Below are 16,926 nucleotides of genomic sequence, written 5' to 3' on the forward strand. Positions count from 1 at the left end.
CTTATCTCCCTTATCTTACCTCATTTGCACACACTGTATATAGACTTTTTCTCTATTGTGTTATTGACTGTATGTTCGTTTATTCCATGTGTAACTCTGTGTTGTTATTTGTGTCGCACTGCTTTGCTTTATCTTGGCCAGGTCGCAGTTGTAAATGAGAACTTGTTCTCAACTGGCCTACCTGGTTAAATAAAGGTGAAATACATTTTTTTACAAAATTACCAAACTACTGCTGTACAGACCTTTTCTATTTACCTACTGTCCATCCTGTCTATACACACCATTCATATTCATATATATATTATTTATATTCCGGACTCTGACATTGCTCGTTCTGATATGTCTTCATTTTTCATAATTTTTTGGGCTTTTGGATTATGTGTGTATTATTATTGTATTGCTAGATATTGTTGCATTGTTGGAGATAGAAACGTAAGAATTTTGCTGCATCTGTGATAACATCTGCAAAACTGTGTACATGACAAATAAACTTTGATTGGATTTGTCTCTTTTTGTCTGTCTCTTTTTCTCTATCAATTGAAATTCACTTCTACCTCCCTCCTCATTGTCTCCCTCACTCTCTGCAGGCCCTCCATCTCCTCCCTCCGCTCCCCAGTGTCACATCCCCTATACGGAGGGACGACAGGCAGATATCCACTGTTTCTGGGATCCAGGACAGGACCCACAGATCCCCACCTCCTACAGCCTGCACTGGAATTCTACAGAGGGGTAAAGACATGTCTACTATAGCCTGTATACATCCCATCTTAATACAGTATATACAGGACATCTATAATCATATTCACAAATGACCCAGACATAGGCTATCATAACTATCATATACTGTTTCTACACAGATGCAAGAATAGCTGTTTATTCGCTGTGTTTGGAAACCCTCGGTGACTCGTGGTGTTTAGAAACCGATGGGTTAATGCTGCGTTTGTAACCAAGCGGGAAGTGGGAATTTACCACCATAACGTTAGATAGAGGACTCTATATGGATAAAACCCATTTGGCATGGACATTGTCATCAAAGGATTCACCATTTTAAAGTAGTCAACTGGGTGGGACTTCCTATGGGTGAAGGAAGGATCACATGATTCCATCCGGGTCATCAGGAGGGATCAGCCAATGAATTATACTCTTGAGTAAACATTCCATAACTGTAGGTGGTAGTAAATCGCCATCCTTGGCTTTATACCTGTTGAAACAACACACTCTAGATGGCAGTATGAACCCTTTCAGTTTGTTTGCCAACTCATAGAAGTAGTAGAAGAAGAAAATTGACTTATTCAAAATGGAGATGGCTCAATGGTTCTGCCCGTGCCAGGGCCGGGCTTATGTGCCTTACCGTACCTCCTTGTCGGTCCAAATAAAATATTGAAATAGTGATCATTTATTTGACAGAGAGGCCACCGACAGAAAGACATATCAATCTCAGATAAAGCATTCAAGCGAGCGAAACAGACAAGTTTCCCACTAGTAATTACTAGTTGGAGGATTTTTTTTTCTTCCATTCATGTGTGGTAAACACAGAGAATGATAGAGATGTCATCTTTATATATGTCCCATTATGGCATCTGTGAGCGCTCAGGCAGTGCCATTGAGGCCATCTCTATTTTGAAGTAGTCCAAAAAATGTTTTTACTACTTCTATGAGTTGGCAAACAAACTGAAAGAGTGCATGCTGCGTTGTTTGTGTTGTTTGAAGAGGTATAAAGCTGAGGCGTGTGTCTCTTTGTTAACAATGGCTGGTGTTCTCTAATGTTAAGGAAGTCTCGAGGTTCTACTCACCTGAGTTAGAATACATCATGATAAGCTGTAGACCATACTATTTACGAAGAGAGTTTTCATCTATATTTTTGTAGCTGTTTATTTACCACCACAAACCGATGCTGGCACTAAGACCGCACTCAACAAGCTGTATGGCACTATTAACAAACAAGAAGATGCTCATCCAGAGGTCGCGCTCCTAGTGGCCGGAGATTATAACGCAGGGAAACTTAAATCTGTCTTACGCCATTTCTACCAGCATGTCACCTGTGCAACTACAGACGACAAAACTCTAGATCACCTTTACTCCACACAAGTGTCTTCACTGACATTTTCAACCTCTCCCTGAGCCAGTCTGTAATACCTACTTGTTTCAAGCAGACCACCATAGTCCCTGTGCCCAAGAACATCAAGGTACTCATCATCCCAGACACCCTGGACCGACTCCAATTCGCATACCGCCCCAACAAATTCACAGATGTCGCAATCTCTATTGCACTCCACACTGCCCTATCCCACCTTTACAAGAGGAACACCTATGTGAGAATGCTGTTCATTGACTACAGCTCAGCATTCAACACCATGGTGCCCTCCAAGCTCATCACTAAGCTAAGGACCCTGGCACTGAACACCTCCCTCTGCAACTGTATCCTGGACTTCCTGACGGGCCGCTCCCAAGTGGTGAGGGTAGGCAACAACATATCTGCCACAATGACCCTAAACACGGGGGCCCCTCAGGGGTGCATGCTTAGTCCACTCCTGTACTCCCTGTTCACCCACAACTGTGTGGCCGTGCACGACTCCAACACCATCATTAAGTTTGCTGACGACACAACGGTGGTAGGCATAATCAGCAACGACGGCAGCCCATAGGGAGGAGGCCAGAGACCTGGCAGTGTGGTGCCAGGGCAACAACCTCTCCCTCAAAAGTCAGCAAGACAAAGGAGCTGATCGTGGACTACAGGAAACGGAAGGCAAAGCACCCCCTCATTCACATCGACAGGGCTGTAATGGAGTGGGTCGAGAGCTTCAAGTTCCTCGATGTCCACATCACTAAGGATCTATTATGGTTCACACACACCTACACAGCTTCGACCCCCAAGCCATAAGACCTTTAAATAGATAGTTTAATAGCTACCCGGACAATCTGCACTGACCATATTTGCACTAACTTCTTTGACTCATCACATATATGCTGCTACTACTGTCTATTATCTATCCTGTTGCCTAGTCACTTTATTCCTAGTTATATGTACGTATAGTGCATTTGGAAAGTATTCAGACCCCTTGACTTTTTCCACATTTTGTTATGTTATAGCCTTATACTAAAAATGATAAAATTAACGTTTTTCCTCATCAATCTACACACAATAGCCCATAATGACAAAGCAAAAACAGTTTTTTTTACGTTGAAACTTTTTTCAAAGTTATTAAATATAAAACAGAAATACCTTATTTACATAAGTATTCAGACCCTTTTCTATGAGACTTGAAATTGAGCTCAGGTGCATCCTCTTTCCATTGATCATCCTTGAGATGTTTCCACAACTTCATTGGAGTCCACCTGTCGTAAATTCAACTGATTGGACATGATTTGGAAAGGCACACACCTGTCTATATAAGGTCCCACAGTTGACAGTGCATGTCAGACCATAAACCAAGCCACGAGGTCGAAGGAATTGTCCGTAGAGCTTCGAGACAGGATTTTGTCGAGGCACAGATCTGGGGAAGAGTATCAACACATGTCCCCAAGAACACAGTGGCCTCCATCATTCTTAAATGGAAGAAGTTTGGAACCACCAAGACTTCCTAGAGCTGGCCGGCTGGCCAGAGCAATTGGGGGAGAAGGGCCTTGGTCAGGGAGGTGACCAAGAAGGCGATGGTCCCTCTGACAGAGCTCCAGAGTTCCTCTGTGGAGATGAGAGAACCTTCCAGAAGGACAACCATCTCTGCAGCACTCCACCAATCAGGCCTTTATGTTAGAGGGGCCAGACAGAAGCCACTCCTCAGTAAAAGACACATGACAGCCTGCTTGGAGTTTGCCAAAAGGCACCTAAAGACTCTCAGACCATGAGAAACAAGATTCTCTGGTCTGATGAAACCAAGATTTAACTCTTTGGCCTGAATACCAAGCGTCACATCTGGAGGAAACCTGGCACCATCCCTACAGTGAAGCATGGTGGTGCCAGCATCATGCTGTGGGGATGTTTTTCAGCGGCAGGGACTGAGAGACTAGTCAGGATCGAGGGAAAGATGAACAGAGCAAAGTACAGAAAGATCCTTGATAAAAACCTGCTCCAGAGCGTTCAGGGCCTCAGACTCTGCCGAAGGTTCACCTTCCAACAGGACAACAACCCTAAGCAAACAGCCAAGACAATGCAAGAGTGGCTTCAGGACAAGGCTCTGAATGTCCTTGAGTGGCCCAGCCAGAGCCCGGACTTGAACCCGATTGAAAATCTCTGGAGAGACCTGAAAATAGCTGTGCAGCGACTCTCCCCATCTAACCTGACAGAGCTTGAGAGGATCTGCAGAGAAGAATGGGAGAAACTCCCCAAATACATTTGTGCCAAGCTTTTAGTGTCATACCCAAGAAGACTCAAGGCTGTAATCGCTGCCAAAGGTGCTTCAACAAAGTACTGAGTGAAGGATCGGAATACTTATGTAAATGTTTATTTACGTTTTTTTATGTTTTAAAATCAAATAAACTGTTTTTGCTTTTTCATTTTGGGGTATTGTGTGTAGATTGATGAGGGGGAAAATGATTTAGTCAATTTTAGAATAAGCCTGTCACATAACAAAATATGAAAAAAGTCACAGGGTCTGAATGCTTTCTGAAGCACTGTACCCTTGCACATCGACCCGGTACTGGTACCCCGTGTATATAGCCAAGTTGTCGTTACTCATTTTGTATTTATTATTACTTTTATTATCACGTGTTATTACTTTTCTAAGCCCTCATTGGCACTGTCCATGCCAAAAACGGGTTTTATTCATCAAGAGTCCTATATCTAACCCTATGGTGGTAAATTCCCACTTTCCACTTGGTTACAAATGCAGCATAAGATGCGGACTCTTATGCTGCGTTCGTAACCAAGTGGGAAGTGGGAATTTGGCTTTATTTTCCACGGTGGTGGGGTAATGCGCATTCACAATGCTAACCTGCAGCTAGGGCTGGCACAATTACTGTATAACCGTGTAATCGACGGTTATGGATGAAAACTGTCATGAAAATAAAATAACTGTCATAACCATGTTGTGGAACAAACGACTGACTGAAGATGGGACGGCTGGGCATTCTTGTGGTTTAGGCCGTTTCTGCGGTAACATGGACTCTTAACAACAACATGAAACTTCGTTGCTCTTTGCTGAAACAAACAAGGTGTTGTAGCAAACAAGTCTTCGGTTGCTTAGGTAAAACCTCTCTCCCTGCAGCAGCAGCACACACAGAAATACTGTAGAATGAATAAAACAGGCTTGGAACCTCTAACCCTGGCAATTTGACTTGGAAACTCATGGGTACTCTCGCAATGGCTGCCTTCTATTGTGATGCAATAATTTCCATGGTAATGTAACATTTTAATTCTAATGATTTTAACTGATGTGGCTCGTACATTGGAATGTCAGTTGAGTTTAATCAACAAATCACAGCACATACTGATGGGTACGCGTCCTGCTTTTACTTCCTGCTTTGCTCCTAGGTTGAAGATGGGAAGGTTAACGTCACAATAATGCGAAAGTTGTACCGCTCTGAATCTGTAATGGTTTTCTTTAGAGAAGTAGAGGAGTCAGGCGCAGGACACAGGGATAAATGTAAACAAACATGTTTTCTCAAAATAGCATTAAATCTTCTCATAGAAAAATACATAGTTCGGAGAAACACCTCCAACTACACAAAACAGGAAACAATCACCGACAAGACAAACAGGAAATGCAGAGGTTAAATAATGAACATAATTAGGGAAATCAAAAACAGGTGTACACAATAAAGACAAAACCAAATGAACAGTGAAACATCGATCGGTGGCAACTAGTAAGCCGGTGACGTCGACCGCCGAACGCCGCCCCGAACAAGGAGAGGGGCCGACTTCGGCGGGAGTCGTGACAGAATCAACCATGGGACCAAGTCAAGCATTGTAGCTACAGTGCCTAGGAAGAAGGCAACCGGTCTGAAGCATATCATAAAGCTGGTGAAAAAATAAGCGCTTTATGCTATTGCAAGAAACAATATTACAACCGTCTATCCAACATATAGGTTGAAGATTTCAAGGTTAAGACAACAGTAAGACAACATGAATGTTTATTTTCAAATGTTTCTGCATGGAATTATTACAATGCCTTAATCTTTGTATTTTCTTACCTAGACTAGCAGTCTAGGTTAAAAAAAATACAAGCACAGAGTTTCTAAACCCAGAGTCACAATATCGCAAAACTTCCGGGAACTCTTGAGAAACAGATCAAACAGACCAGGCGTGGGGTTTGAGAAGTCAATGAGAGAAGTGACAAATTCTTCCTTTAGTTGTTAATTTTATTGAAATCGAAAGGCACAACCTAGATTCGAGCCAATGTCTTAAAGATGCACTATGTTTGCTAAAATTCTAATAGCTCGCCTAATTTCAGTTTGTGACAAAACAAGCAAGTATAGTGTGGAGAATCATTGTACCATCTAATATCTTTTCCACAACCAACAATATGGTATTTTCAGCTGTTTGAAGCTTGTGTACAAAACCGAAAGTAAAAGACGCAAAAAACGAAACTTAAGAACGGGAAGCATAGAAATAGCGCACATAGAACATATTCCTCTTCTTAAACTTCCTTTCAATGAGAATGACAGATCTAAAACACTAATTTCTATGTCAATTTGGTCCGGTTGCCCAAAAAATGACATATTGTAGCTTTAACCTCCTTGGGCTAGCCGTCCCACCCTAGTCAACAGCCAGTGGAATCGCGTGGCGCAAAATACAAATACCTCAAAAATGCTATAACTTCAATTTCTCAAACATATGACTATTTTACACCATTTTAAAGACAAGACTCTCGTTAATCTAACCACATTGTCCGATTTCAAAAAGGCTTTACAGCGAAAGCAAAACATTAGATTATGTCAGGAGAGTACACTGCCAAAAATAATCACACAGCCATTTTCAAAGCAAGCATATATGTCACAAAAACCAAAACCACAGCTAAATGCAGCACTAACCTTTGATGATCTTCATCAGATGACACTCCTAGGACATTATGTTATACAATACATGCATGTTTTGTTCAATCAAGTTCATATTTATATCAAAAAACAGCTTTTTACATTAGCATGTGATGTTCAGAACTAGCATACCCACCGAAAACCTCCGGTGAATTTACTAAATTACTCATGATAAACATTCACAAAATACATAACATTTATTTTAAGAATTATAGATACAGAACTCCTTTATGCAATTGCGGTGTCAGATTTTAAAATAGCTTTTCGGCGAAAGCACATTTTGCAATATTCTGAATACATAGCTCGGCCATCACGGCTAGCTATTTTGACACCCACCAAGTTTGGGGCTCACTAAACTCAGAATTACTATTAGAAAAATTGGATTACCTTTGCTGTTCTTCGTCAGAATGCACTCCCAGGACTTCTACTTCAACAACAAATGTTGTTTTGGTTCCAAATAATCCATAGTTATATTCAAATAGCTCAGTTTTGTTCGTGCGTTCGGGTCACTATCTGAAGGGTGACGCGTGAGCGCATTTCGTGCCCAAAAATGTCAAAATATTCCATTACCATACTTAGAAGCATGTCAAACGCTGTTTCAAATCAATTTTTATGCTATTTTTCTCGTAAAATAGCGATAATATTCCAACCGGGCAACGTTGTATTCATTCAAAGACTGAAAGAAAAAAATGGAGTAGTCTCGTGAACGCGCATCTCAGTGTTACTGTCCCCAGGCTTACCACTTACAAATTCTACTGTTGTTCTTTGCCCAGAGACAGCAGACACCCCGTTCCACTTTCTGGCGGCTTTAGAGAGCCAATGGAAGCCTTAGAAAATGTCACGTTACAGCACAGATGCTGTATTTTCGATAGAGATGCAACAGAAGGACAACAAATTGTCAGACAGGGCACTTCCTGTATGGAATCTTCTCAGGTTTTGACCTGCCATATGAGTTCTGTTATACTCACAGACACCATTCAAACAGTTTTAGAAACTTTAGAGTGTTTTCTATCCAAATTATATGCATATTCTCGTTTCTGGGCAAGAGTAGTAACCAGTTTAAATCGGGTATGTTTTTTATCCGGCCGTGCAAATACTGCCCCCTAGCCCCATTAAGTAGTTGAACTTGTTATGACTCAAACCTCGTGAAGGTGACAAACTGACACGTTTTAATTTTTGTCAAAAACGACTTCATATTGAAGGAGTGCCTTTGATTTGACGGCTTGCACATGCGCAGTTCGATGCGAGACAACCGTGTTTTTTATTCATTTTTTATTAACAAATATCAACAAACAAAAGAGGAATAGTCACATGCAAACAAGCATACATACAAACTATTTACATTGCCAGGAATCCTAAACAAACAAATCATATTCATTAATAATACAACAAGTTTTAATTGCCTTTTTGTTTTTCATTTTAGTTAAAGTAGTGCCATATTGTTTAAATTCATTTATAAAGTGAAAAAAGTTTGGTTTTGAATTAGACCATTTGCATTTGTGAATATGAAATGTACATAGTATTATTAGCAGTTGAATTAAATATCTTTATCTATGTCAGAATTTCTGAAATAAATCATTGTATCAAAACCATTAAATAGTACAACCTTTCCTATTTTTTTGTAACAAAATTCTGTATGTCAATCCAAAAAATTCTACTATAAATACAGGCAAAAAACAAATGCAAAATGGTCTCTTTCTCCATTCCACAGAAATCACAGTTATAGTCAAGATTTAGCTTGAATCTTTCCAAAACATGTTTCACAGGATAAATTCTATGTAACATTTTAAATGAAACTTCCTTTATTTTGTTACTGATAGAATATTTGTTAGCAATTTTCAATGCTTCTCCCCACTGTATATCACCATAGATATTTGACCAAAAGAATCTTGCTGAGGGAATTGTTGTCACGGGCTGGCTCGAAAAAAAACAGGAGAGGTAGAGTCAGGCGCAGGAGACAGAGAGTTCTTGACCACACTTCTTTATTCAAGAAAACTGGATGTGGTCGCCAAAAATATAGGGACGCAGCCCTTAAATAATTCTGCGGTGGTGTATACAATGAAACCAAGCACAGGCAGAGGAAAACCAGTACACGTTCCTATAGCACACCCCACCGAACCAGGACCAAGCAGCGGGAGGAAAAGGAGCGCGAGAGATGGGCTCGCGAGGGGAAGGAGTTCTGGACCTGGGAGGAGATCAAGTCGGGGAAAGGACCCTGGCGGAAGGATTCCCAGGTCGAGGAGGTAAAGCCAGCCGGTGGAAGGAGTCGCAGGCGGCGGTCAAGGAGGCCCGGAAGACACCCCCAATAATTTTTTTTTGGGGGGGCTAATGGGGTGGTCCGGAAGGGCAGAGGAGGAGCCCAGACCACTGCTCTCGTGGGGGATGACGGCGGAGGAAGAGACGAAGATGATGAGGCAGTTGATTGAGGACCTGCAGAGGGAAGATCTGGAGGAGGAGCCATGGTATGCGGAGTTGCGCGCTGTGTCGCCAGTGCGCCCGCACAGCCCGGTGCGTCCGTGGACATGCCCAGCACATGCCGTGCTAGGATGGGCATCCAGCCAGGACGAGTGGCTAAACCGGCTCCACGCTTCAGTTCACAAGTGCGTGTTCACAGTCCTGTCTGGCCCGTTCCTGTTCCCCGCACCAAGCCCACGGTGCATGTCCACAGTCCTGCCCGGCCCGTCCCTGCTCCCCGCACCAAGCCATGGGAAGCGGAGTTGCGCGCTGTGTCGCCAGTGCGCCCGCACAGCCCGGTGCGTCCGGTGGACATGCCCAGCACATGCCGTGCTAGGATGGGCATCCAGCCAGGACGAGTGGTTAAACCGGCTCCACGCTTCAGTTCACCAGTGCGTGTTCACAGTCCTGTCTGGCCCGTTCCTGTTCCCCGCACCAAGCCCACGGTGCGTGTCCACAGTCCTGCCCGGCCCGTCCCTGCTCCCCGCACCAAGCCATGGGAAGCGGAGTTGCGCGCTGTGTCGCCAGTGCGCCCGCACAGCCCGGTGCGTCCGGTGGACATGCCCAGCACATGCCGTGCTAGGATGGGCATCCAGCCAGGACGAGTGTCTAAACCGGCTCCACGCTTCAGGTCACCAGTACGTGTTCACAGTCCTGTCTGGCCCGTTCCTGCTCCCCGCACCAGGTTAGTGGTGCGTGTCCCCAGTCCTGTCCGGCCCGTCCCTGCTCCCCGCACCAGGTTAGTGGTGCGTGTCCCCAGTCCGGCCCGGCCCGTTCCTGCTCCCCGCACCAGGTTAGTGGTGCGTGTCCCCAGTCCTGTCCGGCCCGTCCCTGCTCCCCGCACCAGGTTAGTGGTGCGTGTCCCCAGTCCTGTCCGGCCCATCCCTGTTCCCCGCACCAAGCCAACGGTGCGTGTCCACAGTCCTGTCCGGCCCGTTCCTGTTCCCCGCACCAAGCCAACGGTGCGTGTCCATAGTCCTGTCCGGCCCGTTCCTGTTCCGGTCGACGGCTCCGCTCCGGAGCCTGAGCATGCCGCTCCACAGTGGTCCAGTCTGGGCCAGAGGGGTAGGGTTAAGGTGAAGGCGGGGGAAAGAACACGCCCGGGGCCAGAGCCTCCACCGAGGGTGAGGCGCCCACCCGGGTCCCCCCCCTAATAGACTTAAGTTTGGTGCGCCGGGAGTACGCACCGTTGGGGGGGGGGGTTCTGTCACGCCCTGACCAGGTGAACTCGGGTATTTTGGGTCAGGGTGTGTCATGTTGGGTATTTTTCCTTGGTTTGTTTTATGTTTACATTTTAGCCTTGTGTTGGCTCTAGGTGGGTTATTTCTATGTTGGGTTCTGTCGATTCCCAATCAGAGACAATTAGCGACAGCTGTTTCACATTTAAGTTGCTGTTTTCCCCACGCTGTTGGTGGGGTGTTGTCTCTATGTTTTTGAGCAAGTAACGTATCGGCATTTTCTTGATTTTGTGTACGTGTTTAATTCAGTGTAAAGAATAAACATGTGTTCGCTCCCAGCTGCGTTTTGGTCCGCTTCCTCGTCACCAGGCGACGAACGCTACAATTGTAATATTACAAACAATAGTCCTAATCTGTTTATTACTACATTTATCTTTGATGTTAATATTGCCAATGAATATATTTTAATGTAAATCTATGTTACTAACATCAACCACAGAGGAACCCTCCTTGGAATCGCATCAAAAACAATTGCATATTCTTTTGGGGTTATTGGAATTTTAAACTTATCAAGAAATTCCCCATATGAGAGTAGATATTCATCCTCATTCATGAACTGACCGACCAAAATAGTTTTATTCTCAAACCAGTTACGAAAAAAAGAGACTTAGTTTTAAATCGTATATAGAATATTGTTGTCCATATAAAGTATCTGTGAGGGGAAAATGTGTGTTTATATGCTAACATCCAAGCTAAAATTGCCTGCTTATGGAATTTGGCCAACTTTACTGGGATTTCTAAACCACCAACAGAGTCAAATAAATACTTAAAGAAGACATTCCAAATACTGTTCTGGTTCTTAACATACTTCAGAATCCAATTTATTTTAAAAGTATTATATAGAGTATTGAAATCTAAAACCTCAAGACCTCCTTGTTCTTCGGTATTAGTGAGAATTTATACTGCTCAAGAAAATAAAGGGAACACTTAAACAACACAATGTAACTCCAAGTCAATCACACTTCTGTGAAATCAAACTGTCCACTTAGGAAGCAACACTGATTGACAATACATTTCACATGCTGTTGTGCAAATGGAATAGACAACAGGTGGAAATTATAGGCAATTAGCAAGACACCCCCAATAAAGGAGTGTTTCTGCAGGTGGTAACCACAGACCACTTCTCAGTTCCTATGCTTCCTGGCTGATGTTTTGGTCACTTTTGAATGCTGGCGGTGCTTTCACTCTAGTGGTAGCATGAGACGGAGTCTACAACCCACAGAAGTGGCTCAGGTAGTGCAGCTCATCCAGGATGGCACATCAATGCGAGCTGTGGCAAGAAGGTTTGCTGTGTCTGTCAGCGTAGTGTCCAGAGCATGGAGGCGCTACCAGGAAACAGGCCAGTACATCAGGAGACATGGAGGAGGCCGTAGGAGGGCAACAACCCAGCAGCAGGACCATTACCTCCGCCTTTGTGCAAGGAGGAGCAGGAGGAGCACTGCCAGAGCCCTGCAAAATGACCTCCAGCAGGCCATAAATGTGCATGTGTCTGCTCAAACGGTCAGAAACAGACTCCATGAGGGTGGTATGAGGGCCCGACGTCCACAGGTGGGGGTTGTGCTTACAACCCAACACCATGCAGGACGTTTGGCATTTGCCAGAGAACACCAAGATTGGCAAATTCGCCACTGGCGCCCTGTGCTCTTCACAGATGAAAGCAGGTTCACACTGAGCACATGTGACAGACGTGACAGTCTGGAGACGCCGTGGAGAACGTTCTGCTGCCTGCAACATCCTCCAGCATGACCGGTTTGGTGGTGGGTCAGTCATGGTGTGGGGTGGCATTTCTTTGGGGGAGCGCACAGCCCTCCATGTGCTCGCCAGAGGTAGCCTGACTGCCATTAGGTATCGAGATGAGATCCTCAGACCCCTTGTGAGACCATATGCTGGTGCGGTTGGCCCTGGGTTCCTCCTAATGCAAGACAATGCTAGACCTCATGTGGCTGGAGTGTGTCAGCAGTTCCTGCAAGAGGAAGGCATTGATGCTATGGACTGGCCCGCCCGTTTCCCAGACCTGAATCCAATTGAGCACATCTGGGACATCATGTCTCGCTCCATCCACCAACGCCACGTTGCACCACAGACTGTCCAGGAGTTGGCGGATGCTTTAGTCCAGGTCTGGGAGGAGATCCCTCAGGAGACCATCCGCCACCTCATCAGGAGCATGCCCAGGCGTTGTAGGGAGGTCATACAGGCACGTGGAGGCCACACACACTACTGAGCCTCATTTTGACTTGTTTTAAGGACATTACATCAAAGTTGGATCAGCCTGTAGTGTGGTTTTCCACTTTAATTTTGAGTGTGACTCCAAATCCAGACCTCCATGGGTTGATAAATTGGATTTCCATTGATTATTTTTGTGTGATTTTGTTGTCAGCACATTCAACTATGTAAAGAAAAAAGTATTTAATAAGATTATTTCATTCATTCAGATCTAGGATGGGTAATTTTAGTGTTCCCTTTATTTTTTTGAGCAGTGTATTTTCGTAGATAGTGAGGCTTGTTCCTCTAAATAAAATTATAAAGAATCTTATCTAAGTCCTTTACAATTTTAGGGGGTAAGTAAGTGATAACGAGACATAAACGGATCTGGATAACCCTTCAGCTTTGGACAATAAAACCCGACTGTATATTGAAATATCTCTCATCAACCAGAGGTTACATTTCTTCTTTGTTTTCTCAATAATGGGGTTAAAGTTTAATTCACTCCTTTGTTTTTCATCCTTGCATATAACAATTCCAAGATAAGTAACCTTATCTTTAATTGGGATACCATATACTTCCTGTAAAACACAATCCTTGAGTGGAAATAAGACTGACTTATTGATATTCATTTTCAAACCCGAAACTAAGGAAAAGTCTTCAATACAGGAAACTGCTTTAGAAACCTCATTCCTGTCTCTCAGAAATATGGTGGTATCATCGGCCAGTTGACATAGTTTAAATTCATTGCCAAGTGATGAAAGACCTTGAAAATTCCCTTTCTTGAGATGAAAAGCCATAATTTGAGTAACCAATAAAAATAAAAATGGACTTATTGGGCAGCCCTGCCTAATGCCACTGCCAATATCAAATATTTGGGATGTCCCGTGAGCTAATTTTACAGAGCTAGTACAACCACTATATAAAGTTTGGACTGCTTTCAAAAAAATAAATCACCAAACCCCATATCTAAGATCAACCTGATGTTATTACTAATGTGTCGACCATGCATAAAACCAGATTGTTCTTCATCAATTATATGATACAAGCCTTGTTTCAACCTCTTAGCAAATACAAGGGCAAATTATTTCCCATCATTATTCAACAGTCTCCAGTTGTCTATATAAAGAGTATCCTTATTAGGTTTGGGAATCAAAGTAATTACACCTTGCTTTAAGGAAGCCGGTAACTCCCCTTTTTCCATTGAATCTTGAAACATAGCAAGAATGAAAGGAATCAATTTATCATTGAATGCTTTATAAAACTCGCTTATTAAACCATCATTTCCAGGAGACCTATTGTCCTTAAGGCTTTTAATACAGTCTTTTATCTCAATTTCAGATAACTCATCATCACAAAAATCCCTGAAATCATTATCTATCTTCTTACCAATGTTTGCTACATTGTCTAAGAAAATATCTATATTGGAAGTTGACTGGAAGTGTTTCTTCACATAAGCTTAGCTAGCCAACATCACCATGACATCAACTACAAGTGTGATCAGGGATTTCTATTGGAGAAGCAGTTTTAGCCTATCTTCATACTGGAACTGTCTTTGATACAAGGTTAAGACAACGTAGTAATTCCATGTGGAAGCGTCCGGAAAAAAACCCACATTGGACCAGTGCCATTGATTACTACCAGAGACGAAGAGAATGAGAAAACTCAGCGGAAAATCTGTCTCTTTCCAGCAGGTGGCGTTTTTTCGTTGTTTTACCCACCAAGTTTTTTCATGGAGGTTAATGAGAGTGTCGAATTTGGTCAACCAGATAATACATCCGAACATCACACCTGCGGGACAGGTAGAGGATGGTAACAACAACTGCCCGAGTTACACCAGGAACACACAATTCCTCCATCAGTGCTCAGACTGTCCGCAATAAGCTGAGAGAGGCTGGACTGAGGGCTTGTAGGCCTGTTGTAAGCCAGGTCCTTACCAGACAAAACCAGCAACAACGTCGCCTATGGGCACAAACCCACCGTCGCTGGACCAGACAGGACTGTCAAAAAGTGCTCTTCACTGACGAGTCGCAGTTTTGTGTCACCAGGGGTGATGGTCGGTTTCGCGTTTATCGTCGAAGGAATGAGCGCTACACCTAGGCCTGTACTCTGGAGCGGGATCGATTTGGAGTTGGAGGGTCTGTCATGGGCTAGGGCGGTGTGTCGCAGCATCATCGGACTGAGCTTGTTGTCATTGCAGGCAATCTCAACGCTGTGCGTTACAGGGAAGACATCCTCCTCCCTCATGTGGTACCCTTCCTGCAGGCTCATCCTGACATGACCCTCCAGCATGACAATGCCACCAGCCATACTGCTCGTTCTGTGCGTGATTTCCTGCAAGACAGGAATGTCAGTGTTCTGCCATGGCCAGCGAAGAGCCCGGATCTCAATCCCATTGAGCACACCTGGGGTGAGGGCTAGGGCCATTCCCCCCCAGAAATGTCCGGGAACTTGCAGGTGCCTTGGTGGAAGAGTGGGGTAACATCTCACAGCAAGAACTGGCAAATCTGGTGCAGTCTATGATTTTGTTTTGGTTCTCATTTTCCTAGTTGACACACAGTACCTTTTCATCGGTCTATGTATGTATGATGCACTGCAGTACTTAATGCAGCTGGTGGCCACACCAGATACTGACTGTTACTTTTGATTTTGACCTCCCCCCTTTGTTCAGGGACACATTATTCCATTTCTGTTAGTCACATGTCTGTGGAACTTGTTCAGTTTATGTCTCAGTTGTTGAATCTTGTTATGTTCATACAAATATTTACACATGTTAAGTTTGCTGAAAATGAACGCAGTTGACAGTGAGAGGACGTTTCTTTTTTTGCTGAGTTTAGATGGTTGGTGTATTTTTTTCTGGCTTAAAATATTAAAATACTTAAAAATACTTTTTTTCTTCACCAGCCTTATGATCTGCTTCAGACCGCTTGCCTTCTGCCTAGGCACCGTAGATACAACGTTAGAGTTGTTCCCATGGTTGATTCAGCGCGGATTAGTGATGCTGTTCCATCTTCACCCGAGGGGTGCGTTCGTAAATTTGCTCTGGCCGTCTACTCCGTTTTCAGAGCGCTCTCATCTCAGTGTGCCAGAGCACAGAATAACTGACAAATTTACGAACGCGCAACAGCATTGAATATTGCCGGTGTAATTAAGCGTGATTAAATTGTTTCCAGCAGCACAGTTACAGTCACCAACACTTTGGATAACATAGAAAAAGCCTAACCAGCTTTGCTAGTGTGAGTAAAATGGTCAGTGAGGTCTTCTCTCATTTTTGTCTGGAAGTAGCTTGCAAGCTAGCTAACTTTATCCAGTTAGCTTGGGTGCTTGAGTGCCATTGTGAGGCCAGAACGCTCGGATCACCTACTCTTCCGCCAGAGTGTCCAGTGTGACCTCTGATCGCTCCGAGAGCGAAACGCTCTGAATTTATGAACTGACAATCTGACAACTCTTTGAATTTACGAATTCCCAGAGCATATTCTCTGGCTCTCCAGAGTGAATTTACGAATGCACCCCTAGCTTTCCACCTATGGGTACACTCACAATGGCCGCCAGTCCACCCATTATGTCATCATTGACATGATGAGGACGCCCGTTTTATTCATTGTATTTCTATGGCAGCGTATGCAGTCAGGAGCGGCAGTGAGTTGAAAATCTTTGTCTTTTCTTTTGCTATGTGAACAGTTGTTACGGTGACCTCAGTCATTTAACTGGCCAATAACCGTCATCCAAAATTCCATGACCGTCACAGCCCTACCTGCAGCCCTGTGGCATGCTTGGTGTGTTGGAGCAAGGTCTGTGTCTGTGGTCTAAGACTGTATGTCTGCACAGTGCTGTCAGATGTGGTGTTTGAGTGGTGTGTATTTATGTGTCCTGCATCTTCCTTTTCAGCATTAGCAGCGCGGTGGAGGGCACCAATGTGAGTGGCGTGATCCCTCGTGAACTTTACACCAGTTACAGTGACCTGACTGTGTTGGTCAAAGCTGCAAACCAGCATGGCTCTGCCACGTCTACAATGGCTGCCTTCAACACTGGCGATATCAGTGAGTCAGTCAGGGATGAC

At 44.1% G+C, this 16,926-nt stretch overlaps 1 protein-coding gene across 3 annotated transcripts in view; it reads left to right on the plus strand.

Annotated features, from left to right (window-relative positions):
- Nucleotides 1-16,926, plus strand: part of LOC115171739 (interleukin-6 receptor subunit beta) — a 30,403-nt gene that overhangs the window by 5,904 nt on the left and 7,573 nt on the right. For all 3 annotated transcript variants that reach the window (XM_029728834.1, XM_029728831.1, XM_029728832.1), the window contains exons 3-4: nucleotides 588-729; nucleotides 16,755-16,906. In XM_029728834.1, coding sequence (XP_029584694.1) covers nucleotides 588-729; nucleotides 16,755-16,906 — 294 coding nt within the window. The remainder of the gene's footprint in view (nucleotides 1-587; nucleotides 730-16,754; nucleotides 16,907-16,926) is intronic.

This window comes from Salmo trutta, chromosome 32, assembly GCF_901001165.1.
Source record: "Salmo trutta chromosome 32, fSalTru1.1, whole genome shotgun sequence".
Classification (NCBI taxonomy): domain Eukaryota; kingdom Metazoa; phylum Chordata; class Actinopteri; order Salmoniformes; family Salmonidae; genus Salmo; species Salmo trutta.